Source organism: Triturus cristatus, chromosome 11 (genome assembly GCF_964204655.1).
Source record: "Triturus cristatus chromosome 11, aTriCri1.1, whole genome shotgun sequence".
NCBI classification, from domain to species: domain Eukaryota; kingdom Metazoa; phylum Chordata; class Amphibia; order Caudata; family Salamandridae; genus Triturus; species Triturus cristatus.
In genome coordinates this window covers 736,820,553-736,844,079 of record NC_140594.1, presented here as the reverse complement: position 1 = coordinate 736,844,079, position 23,527 = coordinate 736,820,553, and the positions used below count along the sequence as shown (strand labels likewise).

General features: G+C 45.1%; 1 protein-coding gene across 1 annotated transcript in view; it reads right to left on the bottom strand.

The window, feature by feature from the left end:
- DOCK10 (dedicator of cytokinesis 10) overlaps positions 1-12,939 on the bottom strand; it is a 1,791,775-nt gene extending 1,778,836 nt beyond the window's left edge. The window contains exon 1 of the mRNA XM_085634396.1: positions 12,708-12,939. Within this exon, the coding sequence (XP_085490522.1) occupies positions 12,708-12,809 (102 nt within the window). The 5' untranslated portion in view covers positions 12,810-12,939. The remainder of the gene's footprint in view (positions 1-12,707) is intronic.
- Between the last annotated feature and the right edge of the window lie 10,588 nt (positions 12,940-23,527).

The window sequence follows — 23,527 nt, the reverse complement described above, 5'->3', positions numbered from 1 at the left end:
CAGTTGTATATTTCTTACTAAATGTTTACAGAAGGAGAGTGGCCTTTAGGCTCACCCTGACGCCAAATATGAATCACTTTTGCACTTATAGAAACTGCTTTTTAGGAGCATCAATCAGTCAACACGTTTGCTGGCTTAGCCACACCACATGTCAAGACTGTGGCTGGTTTCACTCATAGGGGCATATTTACAAGAAATGAGGCATCACTGCACCTAGGCACCAATGCATCAAAATGTCTTGGGTCTGTGTGAAACATCCTTACGACACCATGGATGCCCTATATTTAGAATACGGTGCTCCATGGTGCAAGGTCCCTAGGATGCGTCAGAAATTCTGACGTATCTGTGTGAAGAATGTCACAAGCCATCCCGCCCAAAAAAATTGCATTGCTGTAGTTGGTCATAAAACTGACACAACTACAGCAATGTGTCAAAAAAGAGTCAATGCATCAGGTTTGACTGACACAAGTAGCCTACTGTATGGGGAGCAATGTAATAGAGTGTCAAAAGGTGAACAACTCACCTTGCACTCTATTACATAGGTCCTGGAGGTCACGCATACAAGTGGGCATAGTGTAATTATGTGTACCACTATGCCTACGTATGTGTGACTTAAGTCATTAAAGGTGTGTAATCTGTGATTTACTGTGTTACCTACTTTATGTGTGCACTTTTACCTGTTGAGGGGATGTGACTTGATTGCAGATTACACTGTTCAAAGTCACTTCAGCTGGTTGAATTCCTCTGCAACAGCCAATGCTTCATTACTATGTCTGGGTTTTAGAGGCGTAGGAATTTTGACGTATCCCAAGCACAGCTCCCCACTTCACGATGATGTGTGATTTTTGGAAAAAGTCATAAATACCACTGCATCAGTTTTACGGGGATTTTACGAAGGAATGCATACCTTGCATATATAATTTCTAACGTGACACAGTCAATTCAAAAGAAGGAATTAACTACGCATCCTGACGAAAAGTGATGCATCTGACTACATGTGTCACTTTGTAAATGTGGAGCTAAGAAGGAGCCACTGCTGCGTTAACAAAAATATGATGCAGCAGTAGTGCAACCTCCTTGTAAATATTCCCCTTAGTGTAGTATTACGATTGTGTCTTGAATCAGCACTTCTAGTGCTCACTTTGTGTGGTGCAGCCCCATATGTTCACAGAACTTTTGGGTCATTTTGGAAGGCTTTTGCTGCTGAGGACTATTAGTCTGAATAGTATTGTAGGAAAGAAGGAGCAAGAAAAAATACTGCATGTCAAATACAGATAATAGATGGCTCTGAAATTAATGTTATAAATTCACTTATATATATTTTTGAGCAATACATTTTTACATTACAATATCCATTATCATCAACTTTGGTGTTAAATTAGATGCTATTGAGATACCTACTCATCTTTAATTGGTTTTCAAACCTCAATTGCTATTGCACTGCTCTTGTAAAAATAATTCAGCACTACCAAAGGAAGTGTAATGGGCTGCTTGCCCTAACTCGCATACGTAATTCGATCATTAATGCATTTGCTCTACAACCTGTAGAAACGTAGCTCTTAAATAATAATATGGGTGGAGTGGTTGCATGTGAAGAATTCCTCTTACCAAGATTGTTGTAAATCTGTCTTTTCTGCAAGATAACCCTATATTTTTCACCTTTTTCTAGAACCTAATTTTGTTGGCATTAGAACTCTGTGCACTTTACACCTGCTAAATAGGAGAAAAACGCCTATGCTCCCCTTTTAAACATTGCTAAATTGCCATATCACGGATTAACATATTAACTTGTCTGTAGGATTCTAGTATATGGTGTAGAAAAATCACCCAGGGCCTCAAAGTTAAATACCAACTGTGAACTGCAGCATCTATTGTGCCATTCACAGGACTGGCCTAAAAAAATATGGCTTTAGGCCTACAATTTATAACCTAACCTCAGCAGCCTACAAACCTGTTGTCAAATCTCTCAAAATAACCCCTTTTGACATCTGGGAATTCCTGGTTTGAAAAATGAATAAATTACCCAGACCTTTTCTGCCACGAGGTAGGCTGCCTGATATTTAAATATGGAACATGTTTGAAATTAGAGTTGGCATGTTCCTCTAGCGACTAGCCCCAAAAAAGCTATCTCAACTGACAGAGTTGTAGCTGGATCCTATAAAATCTCAAAGTACAGATTATAAACTTTCATCAGTAACCACCTATTATATTCATTCAAAGTCTATTTTTCATATTTATTAAAAGCCTAATTCGTTGGTGAATTTAGGTTTGTGGGAAATATTTGGGAAAAGTAACTTTTAGAAGGTATTTTTTCTCCACCTGGAGCTCCTGGAGCATAATTTGCACTATCCTGCGATCAACTGCCTAGACATTGCTTGGCCCGAACGAGTTGTTATAACTGCACCCAAGCAGCTCAATGTCTAGGCTGGTGAAAGGATGGACTGGTTCTGAGGCATGTGATCACTATCAGCTCAGGGAGGACAGTTGTGGTGGGTCCAGGAGCTTCATTAACTTCAAAGGGGCAGTTGTGAATCCTGCCCATTCATAGTTCAGTGTAAGAGGACATCTGTAGAAGGAAAAGCTTTTGTCCCCAAGGCCCCACCAGCTGAGCTGACTTCAAATCCAGTGGGAGGGAAGCAAACACCAGAGCCAGTTTTGAATGGTCACAGACTAGGGGACTGCTTATTTCCCTAAACACCCCCTTACTACAACACGAGCACCCTACAAGGGCAGAAGGCCAGTGCCATCTTGGATTTCCCTTAGAATTGTGCAAACTGGAATAGTTTGCAGTAAGACAAAGAGGATGTGCTGAAAATGAGGAGGCGGTTGCCCCCGACAAAGGGAGTGTCCAAGAGTTACCCTTACACACTGGCTAGTGCAAACCATAAATGTGGGGCCACAAGGAACCCTCTTTAGAAGAATTCCTGCATGTGGGGAATATTAGAATAGAACGGGGCCTGTTGTCTGTGACCAGAGAGAAGCCCAGAAGAATTGGATCTGCTATACTCAGGACAAAGAAGTGGACTCCCAAAGTCAATTGGCTGACCTCCTGTGTGGCTACAGGGTCACAACAAGCTGCACCTGGCCTTTCCCTGAAGTGACGGCGCCAGAGAGCAACCTGGATTCGGAGAAACAGCGGTGAAGAGGAGAGATTTCCTGAACGCAGCTGAGCTGAGCCGCGAGTGTTTGCTGATGCGGCGGGGGCCGCAGGAGATTTTCAGGACGCGGCTGAGCCGTGGGTGTTTGCTAGCATGGTGGGAGCCGCAAGAGATTTCCTGAATGCAGCTGTGCCGCTGTGCCGCGAGTGTTTGAGGACGCGGCAGGAGCCGCAAGAGATCTCCTGAACGCGGCCGTGCCGCGAGTGATTCCGGGCGTGGCTGGAGCCGCTAGTGCTACCCCTAAAGACGCAGCAGGAGCCGCTAGTGACCCTCACCTTTCCATCGAGGTGGGCGCCTGGAGCCAGCAGCTTCAGCCATTGGCCCCAGGACTCTTCTTGTTGTGTTGTGTCTTCCGCCCGCAAGAGGAAAGGTGTGATTCCTCATGGACCGTCTCCTGTGTAACCGCCCAAGGAAAGACGGGAAACAAAACAGACTGGCTAGACAGATCCGATAACACTCCAGTTCACACTTTCCCGGCCACGGCTGCAAGCAGTAGCAGTAGCAGCGAGGTGTAGCGAGGCGAGGCGGAGGAGGTGAGCGGCTGCGCTGCTATGACCCGACAGGAGCGTCCACCTTGCTGAACCCGAAGCAAAAGCCGCAGAAGCCTACGGAGGAGGTGCGCGAGGAGTGAGGTGTGCGAGCGGCGTGTAAGCCACCAGGAAGCTGCCCGAGGCCACCGACCCGCCGCCGCTGCCCCCTGCCGCGCAGCGCAGCCACACACCTGCCCGCAACACCAAGATAACAGCAACATCGGAGAGTAAGGGACCGGGCCTCCCTTAGCTCCAGACCCCGCAGCAGTGGTAAGCCCTTGGACCTCCTAGGGCATACACACACGTCTGCCCACTTGTAAGCAGCGCTGAGCAGGGGAGGGGAGTGGGAGGGCACTGAGAGAGGGCTGCCAGAGGCCAGCAACCTAAGGAAAGCAACATTGGGGACTAGCCTGGCTTGGTACCCAGTCTGGTCTCTCCTCTCCTGACCTCCCCAACTCTCTTCTGGCCTCTCCCACAGGCACTTAGCCACAAAACTGAGCCGATGCATAAAACAGTACAAAGCAGCAGGAGCTGTACAACAGCCTTTCCAAAACAAGTCCGCCCTACTTCCCAGATTTCTGCATCTTTCCACCATCTTTCCATTAAGGGACACACAGTGTCCCTATAGCTGCCTACACCCCTCCGCTGACCCTGATTCTATCCACCCTTGTACCCTAGAATCCAACTCAGGCAGTACAGGCAAGCAACCAATGGTTGACAAGTAAGCAGCAATCAGCAGTCAACAGTCAGCACATTCAATTACTCAATCACTAACTCCTCTCCCCACTCTCGTGGCCCCTATCCCCCTGGAGTGACACAGGAAAGGGGCAAGTGGGATCTTCATGAGGTCTGGAAGAGTAAAAAACCTATAATAAGGCCATCACCCAAACAAAAAAGAAAGGAAGTCGACTGATGCAAAGCGATCCCAGAAAATGATAACCTGAGGGAAAATAGCATTAAGGACAGCAAAAGAACTAACGCAAGCGAAGGGAAGTCCAAGGACAAAAAAACGTACTCAATTGAATGTTCGATAACCAACAAAGGAAATAGCCCAACCTCGATAATAGAGCAAAATAATGTAATTCAGTTAAACGATGTGTTCAATAGTAACAAAAGAAAAAACCCGTACGAACTTATAAACATAGAAGGACAACCTCCAAGGAAGACTACAAACTACTATCAGCCAAAAATGTATACGAAATTCACATTTCTAAAAGACCCCGGCAAAGCAATCTATTCAAACAACGATACCATAATTGGTTTACAATCCCCACTACGACCCGTTGGTGCAGACAGCTCTTTGCCTCAAAAATCAAGCACAACAATTGCAGAAATACATACGTTCCCAAACCATAAGGATACCACAGTCTCCTCAAGAAGCACAATGGGGGCCGGAGCCCAACGGGCGCAAGCTGATGACACCATAGGAGTAACAGAGGTAGACATTAGCCAAAACAACTCACAAAAAGGCTCAGGCGGCCAGGAAAAAAATCCCAGGGGGCTTGTGCCCGAGAAGGAGAATGTGCCCAATTTCGCCGCAAAACCAGAAGGGCTCCCGGAGCATCAGAGTCCCAATGTTTTAAGTGGCCAGTCATCCCTCACCTACACCTCACCATCCTATCAGCAAGCACTGATCAAATACGATGAAGAGATCGCAATATCCCATGTTAAAAATAGCCCTCCATATGTGCAACAGACAACACAAGGCGACACTCCAACAGCTGAGAAACAGCAAAGGAAAATTGACCCCGCAAACCTTCCCCCACACTCGCCACACAAGGACTTGTGTACTACAGATAGCGGCATGACGTTCCTGGCGTCACAAGAGTGGGAAGACCTAGTGGCATCTTATAACGTTAAATCAACCCTCAACAGCATCACTGAAGAGCGCTCCTATCAGTACACCGAGGGAAGTAGAGGCCCCACTGAAACTTTTTGGGCAACCTTACTCAACACAATTCAGCTGTCATCAACAGCACTACAGTACCAATCCAACAAATTAGACTTACAGCTGACTGTCCTGCAAATGCTAGCAGAAGCTACCTCCGGGATAGAAAGAAAACTCGCGGACCTTAATGGCCTCATTAAAAGAGGACAAGAAGCAGCAAAATTATCTCAAATAGAAAGAACAGACTGCGTCTGGTCCCCAATAGTCGACAAACTATCTACACTACCTACGATGTTGGGGAACCTCCTAGGGGACCTAAAACTAAATATAATAACGCACCCCACAACGGAGAACAAGCCAGGCAGAATAACCTCCTGCCATAAACCATTAGGAACCATCAATGATAACCGCATAGCTATCAAGAAAGGGGACTCATCTCCAAAATCCAAAAGCACATTAGAAGCGTCCCCTCAGAACATCTCTATCAAAGAAAGGGGCCGGCCCAGAGACATCTATAAACCCTCGAGCCCGCCGTAAACAAAAAAGAAAGGGCAGGAACAGAAAGTCAACAGGAGCAGATTGCACTGACGAGAATGAGCAATTGACCACATCTTGGGGAAAGGAGCAAACAGGAGACATCACGAAGTACACAGATGGTACAAAAACATTACCTATAGACAAAAAACCATTACACACAAAGACTTTAAACGCAGCAGAGACCACCACATCGACACTCTTTAAAGAGAAAACAAGTATACAGATAGAGCAGAAGCATTTCGGCCAAGCCAAAAACAACCAACTTAGCAACATATCTGAACGGGCGAACGATATACAAAGTAAAAGAAGGACCATCATAGAAAATCTGCCAGCAGTAAAAATACAACCTGGAACGGCGGTCACAGAGCAAGCCCTTGACGAGTCCGCCCAAATCAACATGGAATTCACAAACACTGACCTACTTACAAACAGCACTAACCACTGCAAGGAAATCATCATCCAGGGACAAAAGACGAAGGCAAGTACACAAAGTACGAATAAGTCAGCCATCGAACAGGCAAAAGAGGACCTTCACGAAGTCATCACAGAAGGCAATGACATAACAAATAAAACCCAGCCCCAACATGGGGTCAAACAAAATGAGGTAATAACACATCCCCGAATACTGACCCCGGAAAAACGTCAGACATTATTCTATTTATTCCAGAATTCAAATCCAGAGGCAGAGTGGATACCCTAAACAGGGGCAATATAATAAGGCTTATCCACTCAATTGAAAAAATAAAACACATCAACACAACAGACTTGCTCGACAATATGGAAAACAAACGACTTAGCAGATCAAATCCTGGGGCAAACGCTCAGATTTTCTCAATGGGGAATAAAGCTTGAAGCAGGAAAAAGACTAGCCTATCCCACCCCGCTCCTAGAAGAAAGCAAAAAAGAACGCTTACAAATAGTAAAATCAATTTTAAAAGGAGCACATAGCCACTCCCCAGGACCCGACAGCAACCCACTTCACCTAGAACATTTAACAACCCAGCAATTTGATTTAAACAGGGTAACCATACGACGGACAATAATTATAGAAGACACAAAAGTGACAAAGGGTATCAGGCCAGACATTCATGGAAGCTGACATCCCCAATATTAAAATATGCATTTGGAACATTAATGGTCTTTCTGAAAAATTGGAGGACCCAGAAACATCAAATTACTTAAAATCATTTGATTTGATCTTACTCCAAGAAACCTGGGAAGAGAAAGAGATACCCCTACAAGGATACACAACTCAAATCCACCCAGCAACAAGAGGTTCTTCCCATGGTCACAGCTCAGGAGGCCTGGTGTCATTCGCCTCAATACTAACAATCGGAACAATGGAAGAAATCAATGTAAAAATTACTCCTCCTAGTGCGATACAGGCAATAGCAATAACAATTGAAAATAATCAGGTGGCTCAGCCACTTTACATCATAAATATATACATACACCCCAAGCATAGACAAACAGGGGCAAGAGAACTTGTTACCGGATTTTTAAGACTCATGGAGGAAAGTGAAATGGAGAACATACTTCTAGCAGGTGATTTTACCCTTCACCTTTTTGGAGAGAAATCAGATGATAAAATATCACTGGAAATGGACATCGCGTGGGGAATACCAAACCAATCCACAGCCTCTCCAAACAAGCAAACAAGATGCTCAAATCAATTACTGAATGACCTCGAGCAGTTAAATCTGAGAGTACCAAACGGACGATTTAAGGAGGATACACTGCCTGCATCAACATATTTTTCCTCAACCACTTCTTCTCATCTTGACTTCACCCTTGCAACACTACCACTGTTTGAAATAATAGGCTCATTCAAGGTTGGCGAGAACGGCCAGAGTGACCAATTGCCACTAGAAGTGAAACTAGGAGTCACCAGCGGGAACGATACGGAAGCAAGGAGAAGTATCGGCACAGAGTATACCACCAATTATAGACGAATAAGGTGCAAGACTGACAAAGCATAAGAATTAACAACTAATGCAAAAACAATCCTGCACCAGATAACAAGCTCGACAAAGAGCCCATTAGAAGTTTGGGATAAATTTGTAACAGTACTCGGAACAACACACGCCACAGAGCAAAAAACCTGAAAAGGGAATACGCTGTGTAACATATTCGGAAAGGTAACCACACCAGAGATAAAAAATCTAAACGGCAAATAAACCAGATCCTTAGACAGCTCCGTAAACAATCAAATAACGAAGCCCTGCAAATAGAGCTGCAAACCCTAAAGGCACAGCTAAAGAAGAAGACTTGGGACAGGAAAAGGTAATTGAACGAGGAACTCTGGGTAAAAATCGTGCACGACTCGAAACAGAAGAATAGTGCTAGATTCTGGAAAACAATCCATAGCCTCCAAAGGCCAGGCCACAAAGGAATCAACTCATACATATCAGAACCCGAATGGACACACTACCTATCAAATCACTTCAATGACAAAAACCCAAAGGGGGATCCACCCAGAGGTAGAAAATGGATAATCGAAATGAACCCAAGTACCTGCAAAACTGGAACACACAAATATGAAGTATATGACGATCACATTACGACAGCATCCCGTGTAATACTGTTAATCCGGGTATGTAGCAACAACAAGCCTCAAACCAACCTTAAACAGAAAGGAAAAAAATTATGCAGCAACAGCGGCTAGGATCAAGCCACAAATTTCAAAAGGGAACTAGAGGGTGCTCCCGGCCCCAGTGGAATCCCGCCAATAATGTACAAGCAAGACGCCGACTTTTGGAGTGACACACTGGCGCCAGCCTTCCAGGAAATCAGGGAAACAGCAATATGTCCATCATCCTGGAGAGGTTCAATAATAAGTCCGATTTACAAACAGGGCGAAAGGAGCAATCCAAGCAACTATCGACTTATTGCCCTAATCAACACAGAAGCAAAGTACTATGCGGGACTTATCCTGGAGGAACTAATATCCTGGGCAACCCTCAAACACATCATCCCAATCAACCAAACCGGGTTCTGTAGAGACCAGGGCACAATAACTAACATCATGGCGCTAACCCTTCTGACAGACGTGGCAAAAACAGCCAAGAGCTCGCTATTTCTATGCTTTATAGATTATAGCGCTGCGTTTGACCATGTAGACCGCAGCAAACTCTGACAGAAGCTGGAAAAATGGGGGATTCCAGGGCCACTCCTACAACAGCTGAAATTACCACATACCAACACTTGGGTCAAAATTAAACTGGGCTCTGGAACACACCTTTCAAGGCAAATCAAAACCACCAAAGGTTTAAAACAAGGATGCGTCCTAGCCCCCATGCTGTTTAATATTTTTCTCGCAGATCTCTCAGGAGAATTGGAGAAAACCAAATCGCATGCCCCGCGGGTGGGAGATATCACTCTTTCAAATCTCTTATACGCAGACGACCTGGTCCTTATTAGTCGGTCCCCCATTGGACTTCAACATCTCCTGGATACCACTAACAAATTCTCAATAAACAATGCATTAACCTCTTCCAAGCTCATGACGTCTCCCGGCCATCATGAGTCACAATGGGCGTGTGCGGACGACGCCCGGGAGACGTCATGACCACGCCCGCGAATGGAATGTCCAGCACCGCGGCAGCGCTGCGGCGGAATTTGCGCCGCAGCGAAGAGGTTAAAGATTAACCTAAACAAATCAAAAGTCATGTCAGTAAATTATAACAAAATAAAGAAACACAAATGGTTTCTGGACGGACAGAGGCTAGACCGCATTGCCATTTACAAATATCTAGGCGTATTTTTAGACAGTAGAGGTCCGTTTAAACACCAACTAGAGGCTATTCGTCGGAAGGGCACAATATTCCATCTCTCAGTGAAGCCCTTGAAGAAAGTTCTCCCTGACCGGTCACTGGATCCCCTTCTACAGGTGATTAGAGCACGTTTACAGCCTATGCTCACATACGGCAGCGAATCCATGCAAGGGAAAGACGCCACGGCTCTAGACAAAACTATCAGTCAAGCCTACAGGGCAATTTTCCATCTGCATAATTACGTCTCCCCTGCCCAAATTCACCTCGAATTTGGTCTCCAGAGACAAACGGTGGAGAGAAGAGGCATCTATATAAAAAGTTGGTGAAAAATCAGAGGCGCCGAGCGAGGATCCTTAAACGCCCACCTCTGGACCGAACTCTCTATCCGAGAGAACTCTCCCACCAGGAAGTATCTAAAAAATCACTGGAGATCCTGGGATTAACAAACCTCTGGGAGTCATCCACAGACATCAAAAGTTTCAAAAAAGTGGTTACAAAAGTAACCCAAATGATATCATCCATAGACAAAGAAATTCTGGCCAAGAGGGCTCATGGATGGTCAGTGCTGAAAGATTATAACGCTCTGAAGCCACAGGAATACCTGAAAATGGGCCTCATGCAGGCGACAAAAAACACATTTTTAAATTTGCACCTCGGTATCCTGCCAATATTACCCCACTTGGCACCTTGGAAAAGGGGAACAGAAGAACACCTTAGCCGACTTTGTAGAGCAGGGAAAGAGGACCTAATACATATAATCTGCATCTGCCCAATCTTGATGGACATAAGGCGCTCCTTATTTGGAGCTTTATGGAACCAAAAGGGCATAACAAGTTGCAGGCAGGCTGTGATGTTGTGCTTTAATCCTGATGAGATTCAGCTAAATTGGAGACTGACAAAGTATTTTGATATAGTGGCTAGAAGACTCTTGAGTTAGCCACACGGTTCATCTAAAGAACAGCAAGCAACAGCACCTCAAACCAACAATGGACAGCCCGCTTAGTCACTTACCAAGTTACAACTATGCCTGGCAAACCGAGGCACATTGACCTTATAAACTTACAAATGGTCTATACCAAAATGCAATTGAAACTTTTATGATTTTATAGAGAATAAATATTTTCTTTTCTTACACTTACACTATAAATGTAAATAAGGCTTAAACGTCTTTTGACAATGGAAGTCTTAATATTGTGAGTTTTTATTAACTGTACAATAAATAAACTAAACTAAACTAAACTGAAGTGACCAGTTGACCAGAACCAAGTAGACCTAAACTGGACCTTGCCAATGGCCTCTGCTGGAGTGAATCCTGGTCATTAAGTGCTATCCCTTAGGTCCTGGGAAATACAGAAGTGATCAGGAAGAGCTGCCACAAAAACCATGACATAGAAGATGTTTGGACTTCCAAGACCTCTGAAGCCGTCTTGGGACATTGTAGCAAAAGTGCATGATTTCAATGGAGCTTACTCAGAAACAGCTTCAGGCTTGCCCCACTATAGGATTTTGAGCTCTATGAAAGACTAAATCAGAATCTTTGAACTGGACGAACCCTCTTGGTGTATCTGACCTAAGCTCCAACGCGGTTGGCTTTAAATTGTGCCTGCGTCCCGGTCTACCACATCCATACATTTTCATTGGCGCTCAGCAATTTTTGACAGTATTTTCACTTAATCTATAAATTTTCAAAGTCCTGTTTCCCCTTATTCAACTCTTTTTTTTCATATAATTCTTTCTATTAAAATGTACTCTATTTTTCCCAGTCAGTTTGGGATTTTTATTGTTTGGTGTTTTTATTGTATTACTGTTTGAGTACTGAAGAAATACTTTACACTGCCCCGAGGTGAGCGCAGGTTAATTTAGTGGCTTTAGGGTTCACTCTGACAAGTTAGTATTATTATTTATCAATTGTAATGTTTATAAAAATGTAAGGGTGAGTTTAATCAGCATTGCCTAAAGTTCATAACATGCACTGTTGTATCAGCAGCTCCGGTTCCCTCCCAAACCGCTCGACCTGCTGAGTCACACGTGTAGAAAAAATTGCAATCTTCACGTTACAGCTGCCTGCTTAAGTTATTAGCAGGCAAGTCAGGGCCTTTCACATAGAAATCCCCCTTAACTAGGCCGCACTAGCCTGCGTCCGAATGAAACACAAGCACAAAAGCCCCCAGTGAAGTCCCTGGTGACTGGTCCCCTGGAGGAAAATGTCAAAAAGAGTCAAGTTTCAAATTATGTTCAGAGCATACAAATGATGCGAAATTCAAGTCAAAACGATGAAAACTTAAAATACTTCGTTCGCCAGGAACAAAAAACAGATCAACACTGTCGTTTTTTTTAGCTGGCTCCCCGTGGAACTGAAAAATGCTTTGTTTATGCACACATGCCACTACATCTGATTTTTCCGCACAATATTGATATGTTTTAGGTTTCTCCTTCTTACAAAGTCGTGACTTCACTGTAAATTAATGAGAACATTTCTATCTCGGTGTGTTTTTTTACTTTCCCTCCTGTTGACAGACGCTGGCATGTGTGAATTATGTAGGTAGTACGTGTGGCTTTGCTTGGTTCTTTTTTTTTTTACTATTTCTGCCAAAGCCACAACATTCTAGTGCCAGTGGAACGCGATTGCAGCATCTGTCTCTCTCAAAAGACTATACACTGAAAAAAGCTCTGTTCAAAAATATAACATCCCTCTTTTTTGAATCTCAGAAGGAAATCCATGTTTACTGCACAGAACTGAAGCCCATCCAACGACAGTGGAAAGCGGCTCCCGAACGCTCCTATCACAGGAGAGGTTATTCGAATTAGCAGCTGTTCTTACCGGTTGCTGCCGGGGTCTCACAGCCATAGACGCGGTGTGTCTGTTCTCTGCTGCAGTACCCGGTCGCCGGAGACTTTTAGTGAATCTCCGCGTTGTCTCCATTTCCACCGGGGATGGCGTTCGTCAGCTGGTTTATGTTAGGACCCCAACGAAAGAAAGAGCGAAAAAAAACACGCCTCCTCCGTGCACACTTGCTGTAGTTTCACCAAGCCACAGTTCTTGGTTGCCCTTCTGACCACCAATAGCTTTCAGGAAGTCAAGCTGTTTATCTCACTTGAGCAAGAAGCATTTTCGCAACACCCTTTATAAAAACCGAAAGTACTCCTTTTTGCGCAAAATGTCAGGGCTCCGGAAGAGAAATATGGCATGGCACCAAAATAAAAGTGCCCCTCGTTATTAAATTAGATAGGTAAAAAAGTGGCCCGAATTTTCAAATCGAGGCAGTTTTAACTGGTAAAGACACACTGAGTACATATGTACGGCTTTAGTGGCGCCCTGCCTCACAGGGAAAGGGCATGAATGCACCGCATTTATCCAATATGACACATTCCTATCCTTTTCCCATGCTCTAGAAAACCATTAGGCAACCTTGCACACATAGAAAGAGGAAAAAAACGAAGAGAAATACATCAGGAGACATATCTTTTTGGTACATTCCCAAGTTTACACGATTTTGTAAATCTGGGAATGTGTCAAAAACCATGGGAGGTGGGTGGAAATACCTGTGCAATGCCCATGGAAAGCCTAAGCGTGGCAGAGTAAATCAATGCAGCAATTGGCGCTGTGTTGCATTACTGTGTTGGAGTCACTCAAAGCCATGCAAAGTGGCTTTGCGTGGCTTCAAAAATATAACTTAAGGTTTGTAGCACTCTTGCACCAAGTTGCGTAGTGCATGAGTGACGCAAACTGTGTCATAAATATGGCCCCGAGGCCCAGATTCTCAAACAAATCACAGAACGCAGTACAGCACAGCAGCCATAATTACAACGTAGGGTTGCGTGACGGGAAGGGAGCAGGAGAGCACCATATCTACAGATATATGGCTCTCACCCATCCTCTCCCTAGCACCGGCGCAGCTTTGAGCTGCAGTGTGCCAGGCACACACCTTCGCACCATAGTGCTAGAGTGCGTGCCTGAGTCTACCATAGGTTTTGTAAATGAACGATACACTTCCTGTACAAAATACTATGGCTATACAAGTTTAAAACCTTTTCCCACTTTGTACGTGTGCTGCACTCATGCAAAGTAAGAAAAGCAAGGAGAAATTAAAACATTTCTCCTTTTAGCACCTGCTTTTCAGCGGTGTTAAGTTTTGGTGCTAAACCCTGTCTACTAATGTTAGCAGAGAGGGTTTATCATCAAAAAACATGGGTGATTGCATGGGAACGCCCATGTACCACCTATGTAATGCCCCCTTGACGCAAAGTGATGCAAACCAATCCAACATAAACAGGACTCTTGGTATAAAACATGAGAAGGTAAAACTTCAGTGGGACTAATCTTGGATATTACCCGACACGCGCTCCATCACAGTTGGCCTGAATCTTAGTCTTTGACCTGGGTCAACGTGACCAGATAGACGCAGTTGGCCATTTATGCTTTTAGGAGTTATTTTAGTTTATTCTTTTAAAATGTATAACTCCGGTTCTACTGATTGGATTTTTGTTGTTTTGGTCTTGTTTTAATTATTAAATCAAGCTCTATTCTTCTAACCTGGTGTGGGACGCTTTGTGTGTTTCGCTGTTTTACTGTTTGAAGTGTTGAACAATTACTTTACACATTGCCTCCAAGTTAAGTCAGACTGCTCTGTGCCAAGCTACCAGGGGGCGAGCACAGGTTAATTTTGGGTTGGCTTGTGGCTCACCCTGACTAGGATTGTGGTTGATGCTTGACAGGGCTCACACCCCAGTCACCCAGTAAACCAATTTCTAACAGTAAGTCTTTACCGTATGTGGTAAATATCTCACCCAGGGGTGTTGACCGACCTCCTCCCATATCTGCTGCTGCCTGAGTGTTCTGCTTGGGTTTTCGGATCAGATAGAACCTGCTCAACAGAGCCTCTCTAACCCAAACCAGAACGTTACCCCCTCCCTAGGGCCTATTTACACCTAAATAACCACATATATGTACCACCTAAGGACAGGGAATTCCTACCATATATACCAAGACCTACAAGTCACAGCCTCGCGGTCCCAAACGGACCCAGGACTTCCTGCCCAGACGGCAGCCACAGCCTCGCGGTCCCAAACGGACCCAGGACTTCCTGCCCAGACGGCAGTCACAGCCTCGCGGTCCCAAACGGACCCAGGACTTCCTGCCCAGACGGCAGCCACAGCCTCGCGGTCCCAAACGGACCCAGGACTTCCTGCCCAGACGGCAGCCACAGCCTCGCGGTCCCAAACGGACCCAGGACTTCCTGCCCAGACGGCAGCCACAGCCTCGCGATCCCAAACGGACCCAGGACTTCCTGCCCAGACGGCAGCCACAGCCTCGCGGTCCCAAACGGACCCAGGACTTCCTGCCCAGACGGCAGCCACAGCCTCGCGGTCCCAAACGGACCCAGGACTTCCTGCCCAGACGGCAGCCTTAGCACGAGCTCATCCTATCATTACCACGACATACAACAAGGGAATTAACAACAAGGGAATCAGTGTTACTATGTATCAGATCACACAAAGACGGCTAGTTGAGCACAACCTGTTCCCCAGTTCGAGGGGCTCCTTTCTCCCTTATTCAGTTACCACCTACCTGATCAGGATTAACATCTGTTCATGTCAAGTCACAGCTGACTAGAAGAATAGGTTACCCTCTTACACAAGAACACGTAGCACATATTGCTTTACTACAAACTGAATACTTTATTTAGTTATTACATGCACACTCACGGAACATAATACATATCACATAACCTGCAAAGAAAAGTGAAAGATTAAGTTGTACACTCTAATAGTAAGGGGTTGACATCACCTTGGTCGTATGTAGCCTGCACTCAATGGTCATCTAGGTTCCCTTCTCGTCTGCGCCTCGGCTTCGCCTGGAAGTCACACCTCCGCAATCACGGGTTTACTCCCGTCTCCCTCTCCGAGTCACTGGGACCTCTTCCTCATCGGCTACTCTCTTCTCTTTGGAATATCTATTTCTCGGTTTTTCTCCACCTCCAAGTTTGTCATCTGTCTTCCCTGGAATAAGTAGCAGCTTTACCGCTAACGGCCAGGTGCCGCCTATGGACTAGAAGCAAGTGCCAGTATCTGCCTCAAACTTTTACTAATATAGATGTGCATTTCCTCATGGAAAATTCCAGCCCGTAACCTGCCGCCCACCAAATTCTTGTACCTCCCCGTGCCAAGGACACGTTCCCAGCCGGCCGGCCTGATGTAGTGTCTTCGGCATGAAGAAAAATACAATCCTTCGATAAGGGCCGGCCTGAACCGGTTCTCTCCAAGCGAATAACACCTCCTAACTAAAACACTGCCTATGACCTAGAAACACCCCAAGCTGCCAGAGCAGGAGGAAAGATGGAGTCTCTCCCGTTTAAGGCCTACCAGGCCTGAATTCAGCACGGCTCCATGAAATACCCTCACTACAGAACAGATTACCCCTAATGCTAACGAATCTATCCCCTAGGATATGTATGCAAACCCTGATCTATGGGGAAGAACACAGGATCATGTCGAAGTGCCTAATAAATAGGCTCTATACACTACTCTAACCCTTAGACTTGAATGGAAAGAGACTGAAGTCACCTAAATCACCCTTCAACACAATAAGACCGGAAAAATCGAGCAGTACATTTCACCCTTGACTTCAGTCTATTATACATTCATTAAATGGAGCTAACATCTGTGGAAGAATAATATGAAACAAAGCTAACTGATCTATGTCTAGTACCAAGTGTGCAGAATTGAAGTAATGAAGGAATACACTGAATAAAGCAACAGATAGAAATCAAAACAGCAACAGCAATCAGAATACCACCTAATATTTGGCGTAGCATGTGTATATCAGGTAACCAATTAAAGAGCCAGTCAAACCAGCCCTGGTCAATGTGTTTTCTAACTTCTTCTGTTAAGTCACGCAACTTGTCGATGTGAGCACGAATGGATTGTGTATGGTCAGACAAGTTAAAACAACAGAGACCTTCGAAGTCCGAGCAATCATGTCCATGTTTAAGCAAAAGATAATCAATGGCTGCTCTATTTTGCAAAATGGCCCTACGTTCACCCTGGGCGTCTAATAGCATGTCAGACAAAATTGTAGAAGTATGATTAATAGATTTCACCATCCAGCAGGCCATTTTCCCAATAGATTTGGCATTATAAACCGCCAAAGCAGGAACACCAATAATTGAAACAGCTAAGCTAAGGTATTCAGACTTGGAATATAAATGCAAAGATGGGTCACAATCCTCCTGTAACATTACAGTATCTCGAAGCACACGAGAGTTGGCATTCGGATGCGATGCGAACATCAACAAACTGAGTCTCGTAATGGCACAAGGGCCTCCGGAAATGTTTGCAGGGACAAATGGCCAGGAAGTATTACCACATGAGAAAAGCCATCCGGCAGGTAGTAACATCGTGCGATAGTGACTGGGGGTAACTACCAAACTATTACAAGTCATATTGTTCTGAACTGAAACACATGTGGTCGGTGTCCTTTGAAAGCACAAAGTCCGTTCGTGAGCGGTAAATGAAGTGGCGCCTTTTAGTTTGAGGCGTAGACATTCAGAGATCGCACTAGGATTACACGTAAGAAAGAAGCACAAATCACCTTGTGTGATATTATAAGTAAGTATTTGGGACTGGATGGGGGTTTGCTCGTTCGGCAATTCAATACATAGGGGGCAATATACATGGGTAGCAAAATCACCCAGGAGAATATTGGGATGGGCCTTCGAGACATTAAAAATATGAGTTAAAGTTTCCAATGAGGCGGGGACAGCAACCAGACAGGTTGCCAGAATATCATGTACAGATCTCATCGGTGTCAAACAGAAGTGAGGGGCGTCAGTCACCCTCTTAGCTAGTGCGGTCCAAAAGTTCGATGATGAATCCCATGCAGCGAAGGAACGCAACACTCGGGTTCCCAGTTCATCCCGGGTTGATAGGGTCCCTCCTTTCTCGTCGTACCAGTCCGAAAACAGTCCGACTCCGACACATCCTGCAGCAACAATCCAAAGAATGATCTGAAAGAGAACCAAATACAGGCATTAATCATTCTCGTAAATAACATTTATCAGCCGGGACCGCTTCCCAGCTATCTTTCCCTGGTCTCATAACCAAAATGGTATTGTCCTGACCGGTGGCAATGACCTCTGCTTGTTCAGGGGGATTCTTAGGCGACTGCACCCAAACTCTGGCCCCAGGATTATCCGTGGAGCCAAAACCTTTCTGGCCACGTACAGTTAGCAACGTTGGAGCAGTGCCTTTCATTAATACACCACTGAAAACAGGCATTATGAGTAATTGAGCCACTCGGTCAGTGCGATGTATCAGTAAGTCAACCTCACTGCTATTCAGCAGGAGCACCTTAATCTCTCCCTGATAATCACTGTCGATAATTCCTCCAAGCACCTGAATGCCTTTTACAGCCAGCCCCGATCTAGGGGCGATCAATCCGAAATTTCCAGGTGGTATCTGAACACCAACACCTGTCTCTATGATGACTCGATCTCTACTTTTTATAACAATGTCATCCATAGCATGCAAGTCTAAACCTGCCGACCCTGGGGTCGCTCTACATGGAGCCAAAGCTCCGGGAGTAATTTCCCAATACATCACAGTTTCTCTGATTTCATTAGGCATAGCCTCAACATTCGGGGGAAACAAACGCATAAGTGGAGATTCAGCATTTAAAAAAGGACGATTATTCAAAATCAATAGTGCTTGGGGCAAAAAGTCTCGCCAATTTTTATACTTGTCATCCGTTAACTTACGCAGCTGGTCCTTTAGCAGGCCATTCAATCTCTCCACCAGGCCCGAGGCCTGTGGGTAGTAGGGGATATGGAATATCCATTCAATATTGTTTTCCGCACAGAATTCCTGTACCAATCTTCCACGAAAATGGGATGCATTATCAGATTGAATTTGGAATGGCACACCATAGTACATCATAATTAATTCTAATGTTTTAATGGTATTCAATTGGGTAGCTTGCTTACAGGGAAGGGCTACCAGCAGGCCACTGTATGTATCAACAATAGTGCAAACATATTGACAATTCCTACTCATGGGAAGTGGACCAATGTAATTGATCTGCCAAATTTGAGCGGGCAGTTTGCCGCGATGTAAATGACCTTTAACAATTTGGGGCACCTTACGCCGTCTGATATGCTGACAAACGGGGCAGTGTAAAATAACATTTTTGATTAAATCTAAGGGAATATAAATTCCTCGATCAGCAGCCCACCTGCTAGTGGCCTTCTCTCCAAAATGTCCTGCCTTCTGGTGTGCCCATTTCGCCAATCCCGCAATATCAGAATCTTGCCTGTCCACCACTGCCTCAGCAATTTTAGACTTCTCATCTGCAATGTTATGAAAAAATTTGTCAAGAGAATCTATCGGGGTGTGAGCGTCCACATGGAAGATTGTAACAGTACTCTGTGGGAGCATCTCCCAAATTTCTTGCCATAACTCTTTTCCCCATAATTCTTTGGAATGTAACTTCCAATTATGGGAATGCCAAGTTGGCAACCAAACAGCCAGTCCATTGGCAGTAGACCAAGAATCAGTGAAAATATGACATGTACCAGGTAACTCTTGTTTCAAAACTTGGTAAACAGCGTAAAGCTCGGCAAATTGGCTGCTTTTACCTTCACCAGTTGTGCTCAACAATTTCTGTGTGATCGGATTATAGGACACCGCCTTCCAGTGCCGTGTCATCCCTATAAACCTCGCTGAACCATCAGTGAACCAAACATGGTTTCTTTCCGCTGCGGACAAATCATCAAAAGGCTTACCCCACTTGACAGGAGACTCCTGTGCTAAAGGTACGGAACATTCACTCTCAGTCTCAGTCGATGGCGCTCGCGCCACCTGCTCATGTAAAGAAGCAACTCCTTTCGGGCCCACACGTGCCCTGTCTTGTATGTACCATTTCCATTTAATCACACTCGCCTCTTGAGCGTGTCCAATTCGGTGAGTTTTCGGCGAACTCAGAACCCACTGCATGATAGGGATTTCCAGACGCAGAACTATATCATGTTCCAAAGTCAATTGCTCGGTATCCACCAGAGCCCAATAACAAGCAAGTAACTGTTTCTCAAAGGGTGTGTAACGCTCACCAGCATCAGGTAACTTTTTGGTCCAAAAACCTAACGGTACTTTACTCCTGCCTTGTTTCTGCCACAAACTCCAATTTGCATAAAGGCCCTGTACAGACACATTCAAATCCACGTCACCATCACGTACAGGCCATAAATCCAGAGCATGTTGAATTGCCTCTTTTGCCAGACTAAACGCATCTTGCTGTGGTTTATCCCATTCAAATGCATTCTTTTTACGCGTGACCCGGTACAAGGGGGCCAATATTTGACTCAAATGAGGAATATGCTGGCGCCAAAAGCCAAACAGACCAATGAAGCTCTGGGCTTCTTTCCTATTTCTAGGAACTGCAAAATCAAGAATCTTCTGTTTAACCTGAGGGATCACTTCACGGTGCCCTTCATGCCAATTAATACCCAAAAATTTTACAGCCTGGGACGGACCTTGCAATTTATCTGGGTTGATTTCCCAACCTTTCTCACGCAGGCACTCAATGACTCTGTCTAATTGGGTCTGAACTTCCTCTTGTGTTTCGCCTTGGATCAAAACATCATCAATATAATGACATATCTGAATTTGGGGATGAACCGGTACCTCAGCCAAATGCTCTGCCACCAGCCGGTGACATATCGTAGGACTATGCACATAGCCCTGGGGAAGACTTCTAAACGTCATCTGACGCCCGTTCCACGTAAAACTGAATTGTTCCTGACACTCTGGGGCAATCGGAAGTGAAAAGAAAGCATTAGCAATATCAATGGACGCGTACCATGTACCTGGATGCTTTTGGATTCTCTCAATTAGTGTAATAACATCCGGTACTGCAACAGTCAAAGAGGGTGTGTGCTTGTTCAATTCTCGATAATCAACGGTCATGCGCCAAGAGTTATCATTCTTACGCACCGGCCAAACAGGATTATTCCAAGCAGAAGTAACTGGGGTTATGACTCCTGCATCCACTAACTCCTGAATAGTGGTACTAATCTCCTCATGACCACCTGGAATACGATACTGCTTCTGACAAACCACTTTTGTCGCATGGGGAACTTGTATGGGGGGCATTCTTAAACGACCAACCCGTATAGGTCTGGACGATATATAACGCGTTGTTCCAAATTGGTAACATCCGTCATCTAGATGCAAAGTCATTCCTCTCAAAATATCAATCCCAATTATGAATTCTAGAAGTGGCACTACTAGTACAGAATACTCTTTTCTAGGAATTCTACCTATTCTCATTTCAAGCAAAGTTTGAACTGCAGGGGTTTCTTTTCCACCTAATCCGGTAATAGTAAAAGGCTGACCTGTAAACTTCTTCGATTTTCCATGAATAAGAGTGGCCTCCGCTCCTGTATCTACCAATGCTCGGGCCCTTTGGATATTACGATGTCTCCAATAAATGTCAATATCTACATAGGGTCTATTATCTCTGTGAGCCCATCTGTGTACCGGAGCTTGACCTATTTCCTAATCATTCTTACTGCATTCTGTATACCAGGATAAATCAGGATAAAGGCTCTCACGCTTCTTAGGTATCGGTACCTCCTGTTCATATCCATTCCCAGTACGGAACGGATTCGTATCTTCTGCATTGTACTGCGGGTTACGATCGACCAAACTGTGACGATCCTCTCTCCTCCTCAACTCAGGGGATTGATCACTATCATCTCTACGTCTGCTGTAAACATAGTCAGTTCTCCCCCTTTCTCTTTCCCCCTCTCTCTCCCTGTCTCTCTCTCGACGGGGGGACACATCATGTGCAGAACGTCGATCATCACGACGAACAGAGCGCCCACGGCGGTCGTCATCACCGCTACCGTCAGAACCACCACGATCACACTCAGTGGTCCGAACACGCCGGGCACCCTCCTTTCGATCCAAGCCACGTTTGCGAAACAACTCCCACAAACGAGCGGTAGTCTCACCATCAATGTCCTCCCTCCGCACACCATCAGCCAGAAGACCAGAAAAAATATCACGTCTAGTAAGTTTATTTTCACCAGGAGTACGAGGGTCAGGCCGGGACTGACGTTCAGGTTTAAACCACTCACCCAACTCACCGAGTTGGCGCACCGATTCCAAAACCGTAGATAACACGTTACCAGTCTGATTAATCAATAAAGTCATCATGACCTGCTTATAGGCAACAGGGGAAGATCGAATGATACGGTTCCGCACAGAAGATGTCAACGAACCATCAAGCAATCTGTCAGCAGTACCCAGAAAAATTGCCGTTTTCATCACCTCCTCTTTGAGACGTTGAGCAGCATCACGCAAAGTATACCACGGCTTGTCATTCACAGGCCAGTCAGATTCAGTAGGATATTTTAGATTACAACCATCAGTCGCCAATTGGAGTAAAGAAATCTGACCACCACCATTATAGTTACGAAAATGATCCTGCACAGTAGAATCCAAACTCAAGGAACAGAACTTTAAACAATCGCCAGTATCCAACATAATACCAGCAGCGCCCAGTTCATAAAGGCGCACCATCCATGTGAGCAAGGACTCACCAGCTCGCTGCCGAAATCGCTGTAAAATATCACTAATTTCCTGTTGAGTAAAGTCTTCTAAACAGTCCAAAGAAATACCCTGCGGAGCATTGGGAGACTGCTGCAACTTCCGACGGAAAACTGGATGCGCAGAAACAGCGGGACGAGCATCACAAGGAGCCCGATCAGTACTCGTAGAGGGACAATCAGTGGAAGAGGCATTGATCCCACTCGAAGAACGAGCGTAATCACGGGGTGCACCATCAAAGGTGCGAGAAGCAGACTTACAATCATGGCGGGAGCGAGAAGACTCGCGCTTGGCAGACTCCTCACCCGAGGAACAAGAATCAGTCGAGTTCCAGATATTACCATCCCATTCATCAGGATTCCAATCCAGCCCGGCTGTCGCCACGACCAGACGCACCTTTCGCGTCGAAACCCGACCGCGCCTGTTCTTGTATTTATAACGAGCAATTCGCACAGCCGCCCGTTCGGCAATAGTTTGGTAAGTCTCAAGTTTATCAGCAAGCAACTTATTTTGACACCGCAACAAAGTATGAGAATTCTGAATCTCAACAAAGTGCGCTTCCACATCTTTAAGAGAGATCTGTAACTTCAACAATCTCTCATGCAGAATCCTGTATGCAGACAAAAGAATCCAACCTCTGCGCCCCAAAATGGGAATCTCCTCACCCTTCGATACGGGTGCCTTCTGCAAACAAGCAATCACATTAGCCGGCTCTGCCAGCTCCAAAGAAGAATTCCAATTCTCACTCAAACCAGTAGAATCAGCCCACTCACGGGCCAAGGCTTCATAAGGCGTTGAATCCCATCCGGGAATATCAACGGGCAACTTAAAAGTAGATTTAGACCTTCTAGAAAACATCGTGAAAAAGGAAAAAGAAGAAAAGAAGAAAAAGAAAAGAAGGAAGAAAAATAAAAACTATACACACAAATATACAAAAATAAAATGCAAACAAAACCACGCACGCGCCGAAAGCAAACACAAGACAACCACAACGCACACAGGTTTCGTAAACGGTTCGTGACGCCAAATGTTCTG